Source organism: Sciurus vulgaris (assembly GCF_902686455.1).
Source record: "Sciurus vulgaris genome assembly, chromosome: 11".
In the NCBI taxonomy this organism is placed as follows: Eukaryota; Metazoa; Chordata; class Mammalia; order Rodentia; family Sciuridae; genus Sciurus; species Sciurus vulgaris.
In genome coordinates this window covers 96,489,675-96,513,474 of record NC_136472.1, presented here as the reverse complement: position 1 = coordinate 96,513,474, position 23,800 = coordinate 96,489,675, and the positions used below count along the sequence as shown (strand labels likewise).

Here is a 23,800-nt window from a genome sequence, read left to right as displayed (position 1 = left end):
CTCATATCAATCAAAATGTGTTTGGGCAAAATTTGAGCTGGTAATATTCTAGTCCTTATATGGTAGTTATATGGTGTGTGTGCTTTGTCATATTGAGTTGGGCACCTGTACACTTATGAATTTAGAAAATGCCTATATATATATTGTACTTGAATATAAAGCTAAAAGAAAAGGAAGGATAGAAGGAAAGAGGGATGGAAAGATGAAAAGAAGGAAAAAAGGGAAGTGAGGGGAGAAAGGAAGGAAAAGGGGAAGATATATGCTAAGATCTGTTTTTCTCATACTGGGGGACACCATGCAAAAGCAAGTGAACGTTCTGGTCATTTACTTAATTGAAATAAGGCCTAGCTTCTTAGGACTGCAGAATTTAATGGTCTGGCTTATAATTGGAAACCACTTAACTGTCATTTCTACACAGGGAGTATATATGTTGACATTTTCAGACTTTTAAAACATCCCTGTCACTTAACAATTGTAAATGTCACCATCTTACACATGCAATTTTTCTGTTTTGGGAAGCCAGATTTAGAAGTTAGTGGAGGAAAAGCAAATTCCACTAGCTTTGCATTTGTAAAACACATAAACAAACAGTTTCCTACCCCCTGTGGTCCAATTGTCTTAGTAGTTCTACTGTTTAGAGTTCATGCTTGGCAGTAAGTTGGTTTGACACTCAGTGACCACTTATTACTAAAAGTGTTTGGACCCTGAAGTTGGATCTATAGGTTTTGTCTGTTACTAAGGAGCAGTTTTCCATGTAATCTTTTCAAAGGCAAAAGGTTAAGCAAAAATGACATATATTGTAAAATTGAAAGTAAAATGCACAGTACTGATGTGCTCAAAGTCCATGCATTTAAATTCCTTTGTATGATAATTTATGGTGATCATGTCTTCAGACTGCACTATTAGCATACTCACCCCTAACAAGAAGTTCTGCCTCATCTGACACACTGTCTGCTGTGGTCTGTACCCTGCAGCCATATCTCCCAGCATGCATCAGAAGGATGTTCCTGATCATTAAATCTGCAGAGGATGCTTGCTGAAAGAGGGATGAAGTGCCAGTTTAAAATGTTGCAAATCTGCCTAGTTCAAGGTGGTTTAAGGGGGAACTTTGCATATTCAGTCAAAGGGCCCAATTTTGGCCTTACAATTTATATGACAACAATTCAGAAATCAAACATGCCCTATCTTAAGGAATACATGGAAGTTATGTTTTTAACAATTGCTAATAAGGGTTTGAACATTTAATATCGCACATAATGATTCAGCAGCTAAGATATTGAAGAAATATTTAAATATGCACAAACAAACTCTTTAAAAATGAGAAAAATAATAAGCAAAAATTATTGCTTTGCTACTCAGAGGCAGGTTGATTTTTGTGGCATGAAAATTGTATTTAAAGGAATAACAACTTGTGGGAAATTAATTATGAGAAGGTAGCTGTCAAAAGATGGTCTCATGTGGCTTTATTGAATGGTTCCTTTTGTAAGTACAATGTGGGCAACAGAATGAGATGGTGCTTAGGTGAAAGACTGCTAGTCCAGAAGCCACATGTCTTTTATAACAAAGGTCTATTTTTCCCATAGTCACCACCTTTGGGGAGCAAGTTCAGCTTAAATCTTTGTCAATACAGTTACAAAACACAAAGGCTCAAAACACCTGATTCTTGTTAGAAGCAAGATGATTAGAACATAATTAAAGAATAACTGCTGTTAAGAAGATCAATAAATACCAGGGACAGTATCTTTTGGATGTATTCATTTATGGTGTCAGTGATAATCCTATACTTTAGAATGTTTGTACAGACTTTTCATTTACTCTATCATTTACTCTATCAGAAAAGGTAGACTTATTGAGATCAAGTGAAGATCTGGTATTTACAACTCATGAGGTATTTTTTGCTGGTAAAGTCATAGCAAAAAAATCCAATACTCCTTTCAGTTTCCATGTTGTAATCCAAGAAAAATTGACTTGAATGAGGGAAGATGCATGTAGCTTGAAATGACATCTTCAAAGAACTCAAACATTTCCTCCAACAACCATTGAACACATGAAAGAATGTTTAATGAAAGTTAGAGAAGGCTCCAGACTAGAGGAGTTCTTTTATTTTTGATGAAATGAAAGTGAATTACCTTTAATAATATAATGTGTTTGTTCTTAGAGATTATTTAAGAACTTATTTGTTTGTCTCTGTTTTCAAATCAATCAATGGATTTTATGAAAATAAGTGTAATTTCCAGAAATCTCTTGGATTCTTCCTTTGCATTCATGGAAAGATTAAGTCATTGTGAACTTTTTACCACTCACACAATATTTGTTTCTTTCAATTAATTTCTTTACTATATACTATGTTTTAGATAATTTTTTTCCTGGTATTTAATGTTTTCCCTTCTTGCCAATATTATGATAGGAACTTTTAAGGGTATTAAAGTTTTCTCTCATAAAGTACTAGTTAAGACATTCTCTTGTTTAGTCATTTATAAGGATATGCTTCATGGTGAGACTACATTAGATGTCATAATTATTTCAATGAATATGATGTCTGTCCAGCAAGTGTCCTATGCTGCTAATTACCTTTGGATAATTTGTTACTCTCAAATTCTAACAAAATTCATTTCCTCATTTCCATTAGACTAAGTGCTCGTTTCTTTAATATCTGAAAAGGAAATGTTAAACCCTTTGATTTGTAATGGAGAGACAAAACAAACTCTAAACATTATAAATAATAATTCAGTTTCAAATCAACATAATCCTATATTGTATGATGAGCTTCTTTATATGTGACACTATGTGTAGGGTGTCTGCCTTCACTGTCCTCCCAGATTTCTATGGAGCTGGTTTAATAGGTTACTCTGTTAATCAGGAATCAATGTACATGTTACAGGCCCAGAATGGAGCCTATATCAAATGGAAAAGTCAAGGAGAACCACAGATAATTGGGGAGGATTTGATGTTTTTCCTAGAAATAACACTGTAGAAAGACTGCCTGTTTTTGCTTGTTCTTTAATACAGTTCCATAAACGTATTAGTATCAGTTTAACAACAGAAAAAAGTACTCATTATAAGTCATTTTTCAGGCTCACATTTTTGAAAAATTATTTGTAAAATCTCATTCCTACAATTGAATAATTGATGTCTCATTTTGCAGACTTTTCCTCCCAAATAATTTATTTCTTTTGGTCCTGGACAAAAGACCTCAAACCTTTTCCTTTCTGTGGAATTACATTTAAAGTGAAACTTAATGGAATGGAGGAGAGATTTAGTTAAAATCACATAAAGGTCTCAAGAATTCAGGGTGTAAAGTATAGATTATCTTTACTTGGTTGTCCTTTAATTGGTTACCGCAATTAATAGTGTGCAATGCTCTCTAAACAGACCAAATTTCCATCATAATCTATAAGGAGCAGAAAGTCTACAGCCTCCTGCATATCTGTCTATGCCAAGGCTATTTGAGGAGTTAAAATCATCTCATTTTGGGCCCATCCCTTCCCTCTTGGATTATATCTGCATTATATTTTTAAAATCCTAAACTGGGAAGATTAAAAGTAAAATGAATGGATTGTGAACACTAAACCTAAATTACCCTTTCAGTAGATTTACTGTTCTTTCAAGAAAAGTAATGAGAAGAATTCACGTGGGAGCCCATTATCCTTAATCTCAGCCCACAGTATGCAGCTCCTGAGAGAGAACCTCTGCAATTTAGTGCACTTTTAATGAAATGGTTACTTACAGCAGATGCATGCTTTCCTAAACATAAGCCTCATTTCCACTTTTTATCTCCTAGGAGTTATTCTCTCTCCTTTATTTTTTCTTTGTTTTCTCTGACACTTGCTTTATTTTCTGTCTTATTTCCCTCGCTTTCTTTGACTTCATAAACAAATCATGTTGCCAGTTGCTTCAAATGAACTTCCCCACAACCAGTATTTGGCACAGTGCCAAGACCAAGCACAGCACATGGCACACAGTGGGAGCACACACACACACAGGGTGTTGTCAAATGAGTTAATAACGAAAGAGGTGGTATGTTCACACTCTGAGAGTAGCAGTATGGTTATATCATTTATATCTCCTGGTCACATGTAGGTAATATGATTTATTAGTACTATTTAAAGGAAAAGTTGGTAAGCATATAAAAATAAAATGGTTTTATCGAATAATAATGATTATAAAACTGTTAATAGGAATTACATCTCTAAAAAAAACCCATAGGGTTCTTCCAGGAGCCCATGCTTTTATAACTGTTTTACCAGAAATATCTAGACCTACAATGCTGCATCTTCTTTTGAAATGCCAAAATCGCCTTCATGGTAACGCACAAACCCATGTAGCTCATTTACTCATGCTGTCATTTACTTATTCTGGGACTGTTATCCAGCCTTGAGAAAATTCACAATATGTAACCCACAACTGTCAATGTCCTCATTTAGCCATGGTTATTAGTAACAGATTTAGTTGAAGAATTATCCAAATTTGAATTCCTAAAGCACACAATTTAGATGAATCAATACTTCACTCTTAATGTTTCCATTCTCTCTTGACTAGTCTTATTTCCAGTGTTTTTTTAAAGAATAATGGTATTCTTACACTATAACACAGACTTCCAGGATAAACTGAAATTATTCTTCCATTGTTTTTACATTGCAGAATAGTCAGTGTCTGCACCCCAGTCTCCTCCCTTCCTGGCTACTCAGAAGAGCACTCAGACCTTGCCTATAGGACATCTAAAGCTTCCTTGAAATTAGCAGAGCCCAATCAGGCACAATATCATAGCTCTATCTCACTCAGCAGCATTTAGAATCATTATTGACCTGGTGGTATTTTCAAATAACTAAATTCTTGGTAAGGTAGCAGATACTCTGTTTTGTTGATTTTTTTTTTTTTTTTTTTTTTTTTGTACTAGAGATTGAACTGAGAGGGCCTTCAGCATGCTACACCCCCAACCTATTTTGTTTTTTGTATGGAATTTTAAGAATTAGTTTGAAATGAAGACAGTGTGTGTGCCTTTTATGTTTGGACCTCATAGATACAGGCAATTTTGATCTTGTACTTAACAACCATATTTGCATTTCATTCTTATAATGAAGGTGAAATTTAGTTTACTGCTATACCCAGTGCCTAGCAGAGTGTCTGACTCATAGAAGTCTCTTCATATAAAATAATATGGAGTAGCATATTGACAGATATTTTAAAAGAAAAAATAAAAATGATGGAGAAACTTTTATACCTATCCTTTTACAAAAGTATTCCTTATGGAATAATTAATAAAATTATTTCTAATGTCTATTTCCCAATTGAATATCTGACTTTCTAAATATTTTTCTTCCGAATTGAAATTTATGATGTAGTCACACTTTTTTTTTTTTAATATTGGTAAGAAATAACACAATCTCCAACAAGTAGCTATACTACTTTATCTATGTGCATTATGATAAAATACTGAGAATTCTTTTGCTAAGCCTACTCAGAAAGTTACTAATGTTTAGAAACAAGTTTCTGAATTAAAAATACATCATCACAAAAGAAGGAAATTTGGGTTCTAAAATTTGGTTCATAATCAGGAAGATTCTCATCAACTTCAGAAATACTTAAATTGAGGGAATTGAAACACATCAATGTCAGAAAAGACTATTCAAACTACTGCTTACATTGTGCTTACAACAGTAATCTTACAATGAAGATTCAAACAGAGGAACAATAGTTCAGTTCAAAGGCAATGTAAAATTAGATAACTGCGTCAATCAAAAGTCAGGTATGAAAAGTTGATGGTCAAGGACACCAAGTCAAATTCAACTGATATTCGAAAATAAATCAAGAATACTTAGCCATGAAAGAACTTAGTTTTGAGAAAAATCTTTAGTATATAAAAGCATAATATATGTATGAATGGTGTATTGTGAGGTTTCAATAAATGTACGCGTTGTGCTGTATTTAAGTCAGGTTAAAGATACCTATCTCTTCAAACATTTATTTTTACTTTGTGGTGAAAACATTTGGAAACCTTTTGCCTAGCTTTCTGAAATATTTAGTGCATACTTGTTATCTACAGTCAACCTACTGTACAACAGGACGCCAGAACTTCTTGCTCCTATCACACTATAACTTAGTGCCCAATAATCAGCCTTTCCTCATCCCCCCACCTCATGTACTTTCTAGCTTCTGGTAACCACCATTCTACTCTCAACTTGCCTCTATTCTATGAGTGAGATCACATGGTCCTTGTTTTTCTGTGCCTTATTCACTTAACATGATCTCCAGTTCCCTCATTTGTTGCAAATGACAGGATTTCATTCTTTTTAAGTCTGAATAGTATTCCACTATGTGTATGTGCCAATTTTTCTTTATTCATTAATCCTTAAGTTGATGGGCACAGGTGGTTTCCATTTCTTGGCCATTGTGAATAGTGCTTATCAAACATAGGAATGCAGATGTCTCTTTGCCATGCTGATTTCATATTCTTTGGATATATAAACAGTAGTGAGATTGCTGGATCCTATGGTAGTTCTATTTTTAATTTTTTGAGGAAGCTCCACATTGTTTTTTATAATGACTGTACTAATTTACATTCCCACTAACACTTGTAAACTTTGCTTTTTTCTACATCCCAGCACTTGAACACTTGTTACCTTTACCTTTTTTCTTTTTTTCTTTTTTTTTTTTTTTAGTACTTGGATTGAACTCAGGGGCGCTGAGCTACATCCCCAGTCCTTTTTATTTGTACTTTGAGACAACTAATTTGCTGCTTCAGTCTCCCAAGTCACTGGGGTTAAAAGCAGGTACCAACACTTCCGGTTTCTAGTCTTTTGAAAATAATCTTTCTTATTGGAGTGAGGTGATAGCTCCTTGTGGTCTTGATTTGCCTTGATCTGATATTAATCATGCTAAGCATTTTTTCCACATATCTGTTAGCCTTTTGTATGCCTTCTTTTAAGAAATGTTTATTTAGTTCTATTGCCTGTTCTTCAATCAGGTTATTTTCATGTTATTTACAATGTTGCTACTGAGTTTTTGGAATTCCTTATATATTCTGGGTGTCAATGTCTTTTCAGATGTATAGTTTATAAATACTTTGTCTCATGTTCTCATTCTGTTGATTATGTCCTCTGCTGTGCAGAGCTATTTAGTTTGATGTAATCACATTTGTCATTTTTTTTTCTTGTTCTCTGTGCTATTAGGAACTTGTCGATAAAACCTCACTAATTCCAATGTTCTGAAGCATTTATCCTGATTTCTTCTATTAGGTTCATAGTTTCAGTTTTTAATTTTAAGTAATTAAATTTACACTGAGCGTTTTTTTTAACTAGCAAAAAATAGGGGTCCAGTTTCATTCTTCTGCATAAAGATACACACTTTTTCCTCCACCAGTGTTGAAGGGGCTATCTTTTCTCCATTGCCTCTTCTTATCCCCTTTGTCCAAAACCACTTGATTGTAGATGCATGGGTTGACTTCTTGGCTTTCTATTCTCTTCCATTTGCCTGTGAGTTCTAATGTTTCCAGCTTTGCTATTATGCTCTAGATGCGTTTGGATATTTGGGTATTGTGTGTGTGTGTGTGTGTGCGTGTGCGTGTGCGTGTGCGTGTGCATGTGCGTGTGTGTGTGTGTGTGTGTGTTTCCATATAAATTTTAGGATTACTTTTTCTAGGTCTGTTAAAAGAGTCTTGGATATTTTAATAAGGATTGTACTGAATCTATAGATCACTTTATGTAGGGTGGACATTTTAACTATACTGATTCTCCTAATCCATGAACATGTGATGTCTTCCCATTTCTTGTGTCCTCTTCAATTCTTTCATCAGTGTTTTATGACTTTCATTGTAGAGATCCTCTTTTGTTAAATTTATTCTTATGTATTTAAATTTTTTAGCTACTGAAAATGCAATTTTTAAAAATGTTTCAGATAGTTCAGTATTGATATATAGTATCACACTACTGATTTTTGTATGTTGATTGTGTACCTTGAAACTTTTCTAAATTTCTTTGTCCTAAAAGTTTTTGGTGGAGTTGAGTTTTCTCTGTGTAAGATCCTTTCATCTGCAAATAGTGACAGCGTGACTTCTTTTCTAATTTGAATGCCCTTTATTTCTTCCTTTTGTTTAATTGCTATGGCTAGGATTTCCCATATTATGGTAGATGACAGTGGTAAAAGTGGTCATCTTTGTTTTATCCAAGATCTGACAAGGGAAAACTTTCAGCTTTTCCCCACTTACTCTAATGTTAGTCGTATGGCCTTTATTTTGTTGATATACAATCCTTATGTGCATACTTTGTTCAGTGTGTCTTTGTGTTGTTGGGGGACTGAACCCCAGACCTTGGGCATGCTAAGCACATGCTGGACCACTGACCTACACCCTGACCCCGCTTCAGAGGTTTTATTACAAAGGGATATATAAAATTTTAAGAATATATGAAAATATGATTTCATTGTTTATGTAGTGTATTGCATTAATTGATTTGTATATCCTCGTTTATCCTTGCATCTCTGGGTAAATCCCACTTGATCATGGTGAGCAGTCATTTTAATACATTGTTAGAATTAATTGCCTCATATGTTGTTGAAGATTCTTGCATCTATGTTCATCAGGGATATTGTCCTGTAGTTTTCTTCTTTTGGTGCATCCTTGTCTGATTTTGGTATCAGAGTAATGCTGTCTTTATAGAATGTGCTTGGAAAAATTCCTTCCTCTTCTATGTTTCAAAATAACTACATAAGAATTATTATTCCTTTGTTAAAAAATTTGGTAGAATTTAGTAACGAAGCCATGTGCTTCTGGATTTTTCTTGATGGGAGACTTTTTGTGATTCAATCTCATTACTCTTACTGGTCTGGTCAGATTTTTTTTTTTTTTTTTTCTGGATTCAGTCATGGTAAAGTGTATGTGCCCAGAACTTTGTCCATTTCTTTTTTAAATTTTGATTCATTGTACACAAATGGGGTACAACTGTTTTTTCTCTGGTTGTAGCTGAAGGAGAGTCCCACTGTCCATTTCTTCTGTTATTAAATTTGTTGCCATGTAGTTTTTCATATTAATCTCTAATGATCCTTTACATATTTGTGGTATCAACTATAATGTTTTCCATTTTATATCTGATTTTATTTATTTGAATGTTCTCTCTCTTGAGTTTATCTAAAAGTTTTCAGTGCTTCCTTTCTGAAGAACCAACTCTTTGCTTACATTTTGTATTTAGTCCCTATTTAATTTATTTCTGCTCTGATATTTGTTATTTCTTGAAATGAATTTGTTTTTTTTTTCCTTATTTTTCTAATTCCTTGGGATGTAGCTATAGGTTGTTCATTTGAAATCCGCTAATTTTGAGATAGGTAATCTTCACTCTTAGTACTGCTTTTCCTGTATCCCATAAGTTTTGGTATATTGTGTCTCCATTTTAATTTGTTCCATGAAATTTTGAACTTACTTATTTTATTCACAGTCCATTGTTGTTAAAAAGTAAATTCTTTCATCCCCACATACATGTATCATTTCTGAAGATTTCTTGTTAGTAATTTATAATTTTACTGCACTTTGGTCATAAAAGATACTAAATATAATTTCAATTTTTAAAACATTTGTTTATTATTTATTTTGTGATCTATCATGATATAGCTTGGAGAATATTCCATGTACTGAGAAAAATGTGAACTACATTTTTCAGTGGAATGTTCTGTAGAAGTTAGATCCATTTTGTCTAATGTAGTCTTTAACTCTGTTCTTTTTTTTTAAAAATTTCTTGTTTGGATGATCTATATAATGCTATAAGTGGTGTGTTAAAGTTCCCAACTATGACTTCATTGTAGTCTGTTTCTCCTGTATGATTTTAATACTTCCCTTATATTTTTGGGTGTTTTGATATTGGACACATGTATATTTAGAATAATTATTTCCTCTTACTGAATGGACCACTGTACCATTATATAATGAACTTACTTGTCTATTTTATGGCTCTTAATTTAAAGTCTGTTTTATCTGAGATAAGTATGGCTACTCCTGCTTTCGTCTGGATTCCATTTCCTTGAAGTACCTTATTCCCTGTCTTCACTTTCTGTCTGTGCATGTCTTAGAGTACATAGTATAGTTAGTTTCTTATAAGCAATACACAGTTGAGTCTTGTCTTTCTTTAGATCCTTTCAGTTGTTATCTTTTAATTTGAAATTTTACTCCATTACATATAATTATTGATGAGAAATAAAAGTCTTAGAGTCATTGTATATAGTTCTTTTACTAATTTTATTTCAGTTCTTTTCTTTCTCATTCTTGTCTAAGTTTCCTTTATGATTAAGGAATTTATTCTGTAGTGTGATTTAAATCCTTACTAATCATTTTAGTTTTGTTTTTTGTTGTAGTTTTGTTTTGGCACTAGGGTTTGGACTCAGGGACATTCAACCACCAAGCCACATCCCAAGTCCTATTTTGTATTTTATTTGGAGATAGGGTCTGAATGAGTTGCTTAGTGCCTCACTTTTGCTGAGGCTGGCTTTGAACTCCTCCTGTCTCAGCCTCCCAAGCTGATGGGACCCATGCCCAGCTAGGTTTGTCTATTATAGATATTTCCTTGTGGTTACAATTGAGGCTGACAAAAAACATCTTGATTATAACAAGGTATTGGAATGATAGCAACTTAACATGATTGTAAAGGTAAAAAATTAGAGTAACTTACTGATAAAAACTTTACACTTGTACTCTGTTCTCTCCACATTTTGAATTTCAGATGTCCTATTTTATATCTTCCCATATTGGTTACATTTTAACATATTAGTATAGTTATTATTTCAAATTGTTTTGTTTATTAGACAATATGATATGATATGAAGATATGAATAGTTCATGCACCCTGTTTATCATATTGGAACATTCTCTTTCCTTCTAAGTGGGAGGAGTCTCTCTCTAGTTTGTTTGGAGTTGGGAAGGGGCAACACTGACAACTTTTCCTTCCTTTCTCAATACATTTTTAATTTTCCTGAAAAAAAGATACTCTGGTCTCTCATCTGGCTTTCTCCTGAAAACGTAATCTGGTGCATTTATATCTGTTCAACTTATATGTTTGTTTATGTTTATGAGGAAATGTACAGGAGAATCTTAGCTTCCATCTGAGAAATTCACTTTTATTGGCAAGTCTTACATAGGCTATGAAATTATTAAAAGAGAATTCACCAATTATTTATGTAGAAAAATCAACTTATTCAGATTGATACTGAAGATCATCTATGAAACCATATTGTAATTTTTCTCCTTTGGTGAATACATAAGACCTTCTGTATTGCAGTGAACTGTGTTGATCATCGCTTTCAACTGAAGTGATTAACAGATACATTCAGAATGATGTAAGGCTCTTCAGAGTTTTACAACTTTTCAATTTATGACAACACCAATCCCCCATTGCACATGTATTTGGTCTAAGACTTTAGAATGATAGGGCTTGCATGTCTCATTATTTTTCTTTGAAATTTTGGAGAACTGGTTAATAAGGGGTGTTAATCTCTTACCCAGAGAAAAGGACATTTTCCATGCTGTAAGGATATTGATGTGATTAGAGGAAATTTTTCTTTAAATTTGGAGAAATCTTTACCATCTACCAAGATAGTATAGATACAATAAATGTTATTTTAGCCATAGGGAAGAATTACAATTTGAGTTTTTTTCCACTTCAGATTCCTTATGCTTTGAGAATTTTCCAATTCTAATGGCATCCATCATGAGATTTTAAAACATCTTTCATCAGTTAAGGAATTCTGGAACATTTAAGCAAAATATGATTGAGGGGTATGAATGATCTCTCCTGACCACTTATTGATGTTCACTAAAGACTTTTTAACTGATCTGATCTTTTTGGATGCCATGTCTACATAGTTAATTAGATTTAGCTTTTGAATATAAATAAAAATATTACAGAGCTTTAGAATCAGATGGGAACATTAGAAATCATGTACTGTAGCCTCTTTATTTTGAAGATGAAGACCCAGACCAATGACATAATTTATTCAAGGCCATATACTTAATTAGGGACAAAGTTGGGGCTACACTAAGAAGTCTTGTGACCCTGTCTAGTAATCTTGTACTATGTAAACCTGTCACTTTGTAATATACTATGATATTGCTTAATTTCTATGAAAATGTCTGTTCTAGCATCATAAGTTAAAAATAGCCTATTCTTTGACCTCGTAATTTGTTCCTGGGAATTTGTCCCATAGAAACAAAATTGTTGATATATGAGAATAAAGAAGTTTAAAGATGTTTTCTGTAGCATTGTTCATAAATATTTCAAAAAAGAAACAAAGTTAATGGGAAGATATTTATATTGAGTTATAATCAAACAATGGAATATATTGAATCTATTTGAAAGAATGAATTAGCGTTACACCACATGGACACGGAGGATTTTTCAATATTCATTGAATGTGCGTAATGAGATTCAGAAATAGTATGTAAACTATGATCTAATTCTTGTAAAACAATGATCTAGATCTCCAAATTCATATGTAATTTGTTTAGGATTGAAATAGGACATAGAAAAATATATAATATATATTAGGGCATTAAAAAACTAACCTAGCTATGATAGATGCTACCATAGAGGATAACAATAGTAGAGAAAGGAAAGCATTTTTATAAAAGCATCATATATGCTATGATGTATACTTGAAAAGATACATGAAAATATGGCCAGAAATGTTAGTGATGAAGATTTTAAGATAGTGTAATTCCAAGTGATTTTTATTTTCTTATTTCTCTTTTAGTACCTTCAAAGGATCTGCAGTAAACTTACATTGTTTATGTAATTATAAAAATAAATTCTACCTTAATTCTCATGAAAAAATGGAAAACTTTGATTTAGAGTTGGAAGCTGATTACCACAGAGACATAACAAGCTAAAGGGTTATCTCCTGAAGATATAAACTAATCAGCTTGTGTACCTGAAGTGATTCAGGCCTGATAAGTTGTTCTTACTACACTATTTTCAAGTGAAGACTGCTTTCTTTCTTTTTATAACTTCATGGTCATTTAGAACCTAGCTTCTTGTGATCCTTTCTCTAGGACTTATGGTCTTCCCAAAGCATTTGTTAAAAGACAATGTTCATAATTCTTTTTTGCTGAGTATCAGACTAGTTCAGCACTGTGATCATATGAGAGCAATGTATAGCGTTCTGTTGATCTTCCTTTGGCATTACTCTTTATACATTTTTAAAAGTCACTTCACAAAGGTCCTGTTTTGAGTAATCTTGGGAAAACTGTTACCAAATTTTCTTTGCTACTAGATTTTCCTTACCTATTCAATCCAGTAGAATTGTGTAAATGAAGGCAAATCCTAAAAGCATGTTGCCTTGCTTTTAATATTAACAACTGGCATGAGCATTGATGATATAATATAAACTTTATTATGCTAAATGAGACTTCAATGGCTGGTCAAGAATGTTTAGACATATAGAAAATGACATTTTATAACTATTCTCTGTATCTTCAGATTTGATTAGAACTACATGTCCCTCGAATATCTTAGGCTGACTAAAGACTTAGACCTTTTTTTACATTTGAAGTTTCGTTAGGAAATGCTACCTTTGGGATATCATTTCTGTTGAGAAATTTCCATTTAATTTTTTAGATTTTGTCATTTTATGCCAACATTCAAATTTTCTTGGTAAAGGTGAATTGGGTTTCATTTTGACAGTTATAACGTTAAGAGTTCAAGGAATTAAAAAGATATTGATTGGTTTTCAGTGGTAGAGAAGTCAGGTTTCCTGTATACTTGTCCACATTTTGCTGTCTGATTTGTATTTTTACTTGTTTATAACAATTTATTTTGAAGTCTCTGAAGACCTAGCTAGTTTTGTTCCTCAAGCTTTTTCATATTTTGTCACCTCAAACATGGTAGAAGAGTTTAATAAAAGATGAATATTTAATCAAAAGAGTCTTTATTTTTGGTTTAATCAAGCACATTGTATAATGTCTTGAACTATGTAGTAATATTCAGTTATATTTCTCTAAAATTATGTGCACATGGGATTTCTGTGCAGACCAACATAAATCTATATTTGAATTATCTTTTGATATATTTTGTGATATAATCAGATACATCACGTGATAAAATTTTTCAAAGTTCTCTTAATTTCGAATATGGTTATAATGTAATTACGTCATTGACTTTGATGGGGCTCATGGTATTCGTTGTTAACAACCTGTTGAGAAGCTAACTTACAGAAAATGAATTTCTGGCCATTGCATTCACAGAAGGAAACCTCTAAGTCTAAGCAATTCAACCAAACTGCCTAATTTGAATTCTACTCATTATTATAAACTTTGTCAAGTCCTGAATATCTTAATCAATATACATTTGCAATCTTTGTTTTTATAGTCTAATACATTTTAAAAACTTAAAAATTTTTGAATTCTTTAGTCTATTGTTTACTTGAGGAACATAATATCCTTCAATCTGCATACATACTTGATTGTACCTTAAAACCACAGTTAACAAGAATAGTAATACATTAAAAAATAAGTGACATAGGAAACAGTGTGGAGAAGTGGAAATGATATGAATTTGGACTGTTTTAAATTTCTATGTTCCTCAGATCAGTCTTGTGTGATCAGAGATTTCACAATTTCATTGTCTCCAATATTTCAAACAGCAGCAATGTCAACATCACACGAATAATGATATCCCTGTTCAGATATGAGAACCAACTGGAATATGATGGCTAAAAGAGCCTTTGAATTCATTTTTGGAGTGAAATATCAAGTTTATTTCACTTTCACTTTATATTTAATCAGTTTCTTTACAGCAGTTATTAATAAATATACCTGTTTTGTTGCTATCAAAGATTAGCAAAAGCATAGAAATCACTAGAAACTGTTTTTAGCAGAACATTTAACAGATTATTTTAGGAAAGATGAGATAGTAAATATAATTATCTTCAAGGTAGGCTATATTTTCTGGGTAAAACCAAATAATCCATTAAGTTTTTCATTACAATTTGTTTCCTGATAATTTTCTTCTAATTGCTGCCAATTTTCTATTTACTAGTCAGTTGATTAAAATTTGTTAACATTTTAAAAGAGAATAGAAATCAAAATGAAATGGAAAAATTGCATAAACAGATTTAGTGTTTTAGCTCTCTTCATTTAATAAAATAGTGATTAGTTCAGATAGTGGTTAATTTTATCAGAGCAGTTCACCATCTTTTTGTTGATAGTGACTGTATATGTTGAGTTTTAGGTTTGTGCAAAGGTTTGTTTTTCTAAGGACTTAGCTCTCACCTTTCCAACATAGCACCATACAATCTATATTTTAATTTAGTATAAAATGACATTATTTCTTGAAGTTAAGGATTATTTGGCACTAATAATTGTTTTGATCGGTCGATTGCTGCAGTGGTAACCCCAGAGGTTTTCATGCCTTCCTGAATCCATACATTGGGGTAACCTCTCAGCCTGCCTCTGTGCCTCACCAAGTGACTTGCATTGACCAATGCTATATTAGCAGCGGAGCATGCAGATGTTTGCAAAGCATGTGTGTGCCCTGAAAATGTTATTTGGAACCCTGTGACAACTAAATGACATAGTTTCCAGCTTGCTGAAGAGTGAGAGACCACTTAGAGCAGAGACAAGTCATCTAGTTGCCCATCCCTCAGACAGTTACCAAGCCACCTGATAGCTGACTGCAGATGCATTAATGAGCCCAGTTGAAATCACTAGCAAATTTATGAGTCCAGCTCATAAATTTGGGGGAGTTTGTTTTGTAGCAAACTCTAACTGCAAAATAAATTTGGAACCATGATTGAAAAGACTTCTGTGGATCCTGGAATGAGGGTGCCAAGTTGAAAAATGTAAAAATTGTGGTTGGTGGACCCATAGTGAAAAAATAGCCACAATTCTTGGCAGTTTCTTCCAATAAGAGGTAAAGTCTGTTTTCTCATCCTTTCTGTCTGATGTAGACTATGACTTATTTTAACCAATAGAGTGTGGCAGAAATGACATTGAGCAAGATCTGAGTCTTGCCCTAAAGGGTCTTAACACTTCTGTTGTTGGGTCTTAGAACCTTGAGATCTTCATGTGCAAGAGCCTCAACTAACCTGGTAGGTGATGAGAAACATATAGTCCACTTACCATGCAGCGACAGCCAACAGCCAACTGACCCCCCCAAATTAGTGTCTTGAAACTGACTGGCAGCTGACTATAGATGCATGAATAAGTCTTGCTGAGGGCAACAGATGAGTTCCAGGTTATCTCAGTACAAACTGCCAACTAAATAAATAGTTGTTTGAAGCTGTAAGTTTTTGCAAGATTTGTTTTGCAGGGAAAACTGAAAAAGACTGTATTTAATTCTCACATCTATATATTTAGGATAACTAGCCATTAATTTCCTTTCATATGGTTATAGGAGATGTGAAAAAGGTATTAATTTATCATTAAGCTGTTTTCTTCTCTCTAAAGACATAAATCTTAACAAGTAAAATATAAAAATGAAATGATACGATATGATATGATACTAAATGTGGTTGAAAATAGTAATGTGGACAAAACCAAAAAAAAAAAAAGGAACTTAAAAAAATTACCCCAAATTTCTTATGCCAGATTATTCTTAAAAGCATATGGAAACGTTTTAATTGAAAAGCTGGCATCTTTAACACTAGCTAAGATTTCTTTGTACACCAGAGTCATTACAGTGGCTTGTTCAAAATGATTGCTGATGTGATGGGCATAATAAAAGCATGTCACATAGTTGCTTACTTGAAGGAAGGTCAAAACTTGTTCAGTGTGGGAATGGAAATTAGAGTTTAGGTTTCAGAAATACGATTGCAAATACTATTACAAATATTTTAAAAGAGTTTTTCAACATGCTGTATTTATCTGTGATGCTATCAAAAGTTAAAAAGGGTGAAATAGTGTTTTGTAGTTTCCATTACACTTCCTAATGTGTAGTCCTTGAACAATTTAGTACAGTGTTGTACCTTCATAGGTAAGGCATTCTAAATTATTTAGCTAATATTATTTCAAAATCACAAATTCTTTTGGTACATAATTGAACATTTAAGGTACATAATGAGAAACAGCTGATTTTAATGTAATTTAAATTTTATCAATCATATAAACTTATGCTATCCTAGTTGATTTAATAACCTTTACTAATTAGCATAGTTGAATCCAATTGAATACCAATTCTAAAAACAAGCCTTTCTATTAATGATATAGCTGGTTAATATTCAAATTTTTTTTTGAGTTTATTTTTCTCATCAGTATAATGTCTCAATACTATAAAGCTTATCATAATATTAAATAGTTGTTTAAAAGTCTATTAAAATATACCAAAAACTCTAGAAAGGTAAGACCATGTCTAATTCAATAATTTATTCCTTGCTTAGATAGGTGATCATTAAGTATTTGTAAAGTGATCAAATGCATTAAATTTTTTTCTGCTATATTTTTGTGATGTAATTTAGCAGATAAAAAATGAGGATGTACCTATATATGAGAATATAAAATACTATTGGCTTATACAATTAACTTTGCAAATTTTTGTTTACCATATATTTCATTTAGAAAATATATATGCCAAGCATGATCCCAGGTGCTGGCTATGATAAGCAAGATAAATATTGTTTTCCTGAAAAAAAATGTAGGGTTTAATATAAAGGAATAAATGTGGAAGAAATCAGAAAATCTGATCTTAGTCTCTGTTTTTCTCAAATGCATTTTAATGTTAAAAAACAGGTATCCTGAAAAAGTCACACAATCCTCAGGGAATTATCTCAATGACCCTGAATGCTAAATCTTAACATTGTAACTGTTGATTTCTATTTTATAGACTCCATAGAAAATTTCAAGCAACATATTAATTTATGTAAAATACATTTATACTAAATACCATACAGTTTACCCTTGGGTTTAATTTGAGAATTTCTGGCATCTTTATTTTTGTTAGGTATTTATAACTTCCTATGTTTGAAACTAAGAAAAATTTTGTTCATTTACTGAACTTTCATGGGTAACAGGAGAAGCCATATTTAAAATAGGATTACTATAGTCACATACTAAATGAAGGTAGCTTTCTCTATAAAAATCATAAGGAGGTTTTGGAAAACTCAATATATCTTTGTGATGTTCAGCTTCTACCTGTAATACCTCTTCATTTCTGCTTGTTATCCCTGCTTTGCCTGCAAAATTCCTGCTTCCTCATTAAGAAAAGACTTAGCTGCTATTTGGTTTTTGAAGTTTGCTCTGTTTCCATAGGTTGGATGAAGTGTAACCGAGCTATCTGAATATACTTCCACTGATTGTGCTACATATATTCTTAGATTTCTGCTCCTCTGTAACACTCTAAACTTCTTAAAGGCAGTACTCAATCTTACCTGAATCCACATACCTTCCATGCAATGTTTGCTATTTATTAATTTAGAATCCTATGTTCCCTATCAGTGGGCAGGTGCTCAATTGGTCTTTGTGGAACTGAGATAAATTTGGAATTTCTATATTGTATACTAATAAATATTCCTTAGACTCATCAGTTATTCATTAAACATAATGGTGTCATACTTTCTGAATTCTCTGTCAACCTTTTCTATTTATAAATGTTATTAAAGGAAGTGAATAGTAGTAGTTCAATAGTTGTTTCTAAAATTTCCTCTTCCTCCTCTTCTGAAGGAGAGAACATCAATATGTTATCAACTGAGTTGCTAATTCTAGACTCCTACACTGTAATACATTAAAAATAGTCCATGAAAACAAACTAGGGAATTTTGAAAAGCTAAAAGCTAAGTATATCATAAACACTTAGGCATCCTGTAGAATTTAATACAAAACAGATGTTGAGAGAGAAATTCTGAAATAAAAGTAGAATTTCAAAGATGTCTTAGGAATAGGTCCCTCATAAACCCAACACTATTATTTGAGAAACAATACATCAGTTAATCTATAATGCAATATGTACATATCATGATATTCAAAGAAGTAAAATTGTACTATGCTTGCTTGTAAAAATCCCAAATCTTATTCATTATTAAATAATAGGGACAATCCTTTATTTTTCATGGCTTTCAAATATTAAAAAGAAAAATACATATTTCTCCAACAAGGCAAAAATTATGGACCTTATTGTATTATGTATTTAATCACTCTACAGGTTAAATTATATACCCTTGACACACACACACACACACACACACACACACACACGCATACGACATTCTTTTAGAATTATGCAAAGCTTTTAAAACATATCAGTATTCTTCAAAATGATTATTTAGAATCCATTATATTTTTATTAAGAACTGTCATTATTATATACAGAGAAAACATATACTTTTATCACAATATTAAAAATACTTAATGTGGAGCAAAGTGAATAAAACATTAGTCTACTAACATTGTCTGTAATTATAACAAGTTAGAAAATTTCCTCTGCTCATTAAAAATTTTTTGAAATATATTTAGATATTATACTCAACATTTGTTTCTTAGTGACCTACTCTTACGAATAGATTTTAGTTTATACACTCCTACCTACCTATGCTGAGTAACTATGCATATAATATTTAGTAGTTAATATACACTGGGTACTGTGTTGAGAAAATGAACATTCATAAACATTAATAAAATAAACATTAATAAACTCTTCTGAAATTGTAAAGTCTAGAAGGGGAAATAATGAAGTTAAGATTTATGGCAGTGTTTCATACTTGGTCTGGTGGAGGGGTGCCTAAGGGGTGATGGAAATACTGGGAAGGAGTCAAGTTGACTTGAGGGAAATGTAGGAGTTTGCAGAGTTGTTAAGTGCAAGTCAGGGAAGAGTAGTCTTGGCAGTGGATCATCCTCTGAAACACGATATTTTTCAAGAATTATTATGCTTTGTTGTAAAATAAAGTGTAAAACAGAAATGCCAGAAGTTGAAGTTTGATAAGGAGGCTGGAGTTAGATCCAGGTTGTGGGGGGGGGGGGGGGAGAGAGAGAGAGAGAGAGAGAGAGAGAGAGAGAGAGAGAGAGAGAGAGAGAGAGAGAGAGAGAGATGTGTATGTATTTGTGTACTAATCTGAGATGGAAAGGTGTAGTATGATAAAATTGTACTGTAAAAACATCATGGTGATTGTGATTCCAGTCTAACGGGTACTGAATAGAAATGATTGCCAATAATAGGACTTTGATCCTAATACTCGAGAGGAAGAATCAAGATTTAAGACATAATTAATAGGATTTGAAAACTCTACTGCATATTAAGGTGAGGAAAGTATAAGAGTCTGAGAACTTTCTAGTTACAGGACTTGAGAACTGGATTTTGGTGACCCCAAAGTAACACAAAGCCAAAAATTCTGTTAGGAACATATGTGATTTTTAATGCCTCAGATGTGCAAGCAATATTTTCCTTTAAAAAGCAGTTGAAATCTTTGTGGTGCACAATCTTTGCCTGAATTTTAGCTGTAAAAGTAATATAACATATTGCATTACACATCCAGTTTGAGAGAATCTTTAGAAGACTAAATAGGGAAATTGATAAAAATGGGCTCATATGCTATGTAATGAAACAAAGCAGATAGAAAAGAGAGCTTTAATTAATGGAAAAACACACCCACAGAACATCTGAAGAGGCAAATGTAGTATGATATTTTAAGATATTTTTCAATGCATTCTCAGTAACTTTTAAACAATTTGATGATTTTATCTTACTGAACATGTGATTTTAATGTTTTAACAGTGATCAAGGAAGTGACATAAAAATGAGCTCATTTCTGTAGCTAAAAAGGTGAGACTGCAGACCAGAATTACAATCTCTTTATGGTCACAGTTTTCAGAAAGCCACAGTGAAGAATCATAGCTAATTTCAGTCGTTCCTATCTGTGCCTTGAGACAGTAAACCAGATTTGGAATATCATTCATGGCACTGAGGTCTTAAAGAATCCTACGTGGAAATGGTGCCTGTGTCATAAAGGGGCCTCTGCTGCTCAGGCCTGGGTAGTAAGGTCCTTTACTGCTCTTCCTTCTGGGATTTTGTTTCTGATCTGAATGTAACTTGCTTGACTCACAAAGTTGTGGAAATGAAATAAAGGATGCATATTTGAGAAGAAGGGGTAAAAGTTCCTTTCAAGATATAAAATTCAATTTATATATTTCAGTTCATGTCTTTTCAAATTAAATTTGGCTTGAGGTTGCCTCCATATTTTGAGTCCCTTGCACTGAACTACAAACTAACTTATTATATAAGCAAAGTGGAAGCCTAACTTAGTTTATCCTTAACACAAATAGCTGGATTTCAGCCAATAATTTGCAGCTAATTTATCACACCTTGCCCAATAAGGCAGATACTATCAGTAGCCAATCAGATGATTCTTCTAGTTTACTTTTATGTCTATAAAAGTTCACTGCTCACAGTGCTTGGTAAGAGTTCTTAGAACTTTTGGTTTCAAGTACTACCTGATTCATGAATTATTCTTTCTTCAAATAAACTATGCTAAATTTAATTTGTCTACAGTTGTTTAACAGTCTTAATCATATAATAAAAATGTTTGTAACTTACTCTAAAATGATTAATCTTCTAAAAGTCTGACTTGTAGAACTGCCTTAAATATACACATATTTACATGTATCTATATTAGAAATATTTTTGTCAAAAGGACACAAAATTGCTCATGGTAATATGATGTACAAATATTAGAAAATAAAAACTCAAACGGTATAACTATAACTATAAAATCATAGTAAAATCTTGAGAGGAAAGAATGATTACATATGAATATTTATAAATCTCAACAGAAATGAAAATAGACATACATTTTAAATGGATGGGTATTTATATTATAATATGTTAACTTTACAAAGAAAGTAAGAATTAAAAGTGTTATCTTGCTAAATAGTTTTAGATATGTTCCTATGTTTGATAAAACTATTTTATTGGGGTTTAGTCCAAGTTTGAATAGTAACTCTTACGATTCTTTATATTTGGGAAAGCTGTTTATCATTGTGAATTTCATTTTCTTTTGTCAAATCCTACAACATAGGGTATTTATGCTAAGTAAATGAAACAACATTTGAAACCCATATCACATTGCCTGGTTTCTTGTAGGCATTCAAAAGATAAGAGTTATTATTGTTTTTTTATGACTTATACCAATTCCCAGTGTTTTTAAAGTGATGACATTTGTCATTTATGGTTATCTTAGATCAGGTTTCAGAGAAAGAGGCTGAGGCTGAAAACTCATTGGGCAGGTACCATTGGGATTAACATTTGTGAAGAAATGATGAAAATAGAATTGGGCAGAGATGTTTAACTATAATATGGTCACACAAGGGTCTCAGCCAATCCCATAGAGCACTGCTGCTGAGATGACCCTTCAGAATTTCCTTACTTTGAGGCAAGGGGCCTGGCCTTTATAATACCCTGTGTCCACACAGATTAGGGAGTGGAGCATCAGTTGGTTAGACAACCCTCTTTGGCTGAAGACAATTTCCAGAGGGCGTATAATTGAGACCTGTCAGTCACCAGTACTATCTGTAGCTTGGGGAGGGCATGCTTTAGTATTGAAAGTAGAATCTGGACAACATACCACAGCATCTCCTACACTAGCTTATGATGTCTTTGGTTAAAAGTGACGCATAGTTATTTTTTCTATTCAATTCATTAGAACAGGCTCATAAGTCGATAAAAATGGTCAAAGGGAGAAAACAAGAGCGGTATTTATAAAAATCATAAATCTATGAATTGGAATCTCTTCAGACATAAAAGGAACAACTGATTATGTAAAAAATTGAAATATTGAGAAAAGATGAACATAGATTCCAAAGATAATTTAGGTTCTCATATCAGTACCTGACTTGCATATTTAATACAAGTCAAAAGTAATAGTGATAGTTTTATAATTTAAAGGGTAGATTTGATATTGTCAATTATTTGGTCATTCATTGATTCATTCTAAACTGCCTATTAGATATATATGTATGTGTATGTATATAATAATTTAAAAAGATTTTGCTCTCATAAAAACAAGTCTGTGTCAGATTAGGAAAGGAAGCAGCTCTAGAGTCAAGATCCATAGATCTTCAGTATAAAAATTGATGGATAATTTATAGAAATTTATATTAGAAGTTTGTTACTCATTTTAGAATAATATGTCTAAATGATTCACTGTTAAAAGGGACTTAGAGTTAGGTAAGAATTTGGTTTTATGAACATGATTAAAATAAATCAGACTGCATGATCACAATTAAAAGAACAGTAACAGTAGTTGCAACAACACACTGGGACCAATGGTAACATTTCCAAAGATGCAAGCATTTCACTCCAGGTAAATTAACCTTAGATTTTTAAAAAAATAATCAAGCTAAGGAGCATATAGGATTACAGAAATGTGTTGAGTCCAGGTGTGCATGAATAGAAAGTAACTTTGGAGAAAAACAAAACTTCCGAAGGAGAAAACATGAAGTTCTAAATGCAAATAAACATATCTTGATTTCTGGGGTTAGTGAGCTATAAGCATATTTAATTTCTGGAGTTTATAATCTTGAAGATCAAATTCTATTAAGGGGTAGGAGTGTTTTCTATTTCTCATCCCCATGTTTCCCAGTCCAATAACCTGTAATGTCCCAGTTGAGTCTGAAAAGTATGGAATTTTATTTCCTTTAGAGATCACAGAACACAGGGTATTGAACTGATTTTTCCCAGAACAATCCACAACTAAAATTGTCTTTCTTTGTCATGAAGCTTTATTTTCCCTCTCCTTTAAAAAAAAAATAAAAAGAACACCAAAGCAAATAACAACAAAAGACCTGCAGTTCTGCTGCTCCAAAAACCAGTGCAGATATTAGTAACTATTCATATCACACACGATGCCA

General features: G+C 32.5%; 1 protein-coding gene across 1 annotated transcript in view; it reads right to left on the bottom strand.

Moving 5' to 3' along the window:
• The window catches only part of CNTN5 (contactin 5), a 1,212,510-nt gene that overhangs the window by 99,838 nt on the left and 1,088,872 nt on the right, over nt 1–23,800 (bottom strand). Inside the window, exon 17 of the mRNA XM_079101923.1 lies at nt 916–1,036. Coding sequence (XP_078958049.1) covers nt 916–1,036 — 121 coding nt within the window. The remainder of the gene's footprint in view (nt 1–915; nt 1,037–23,800) is intronic.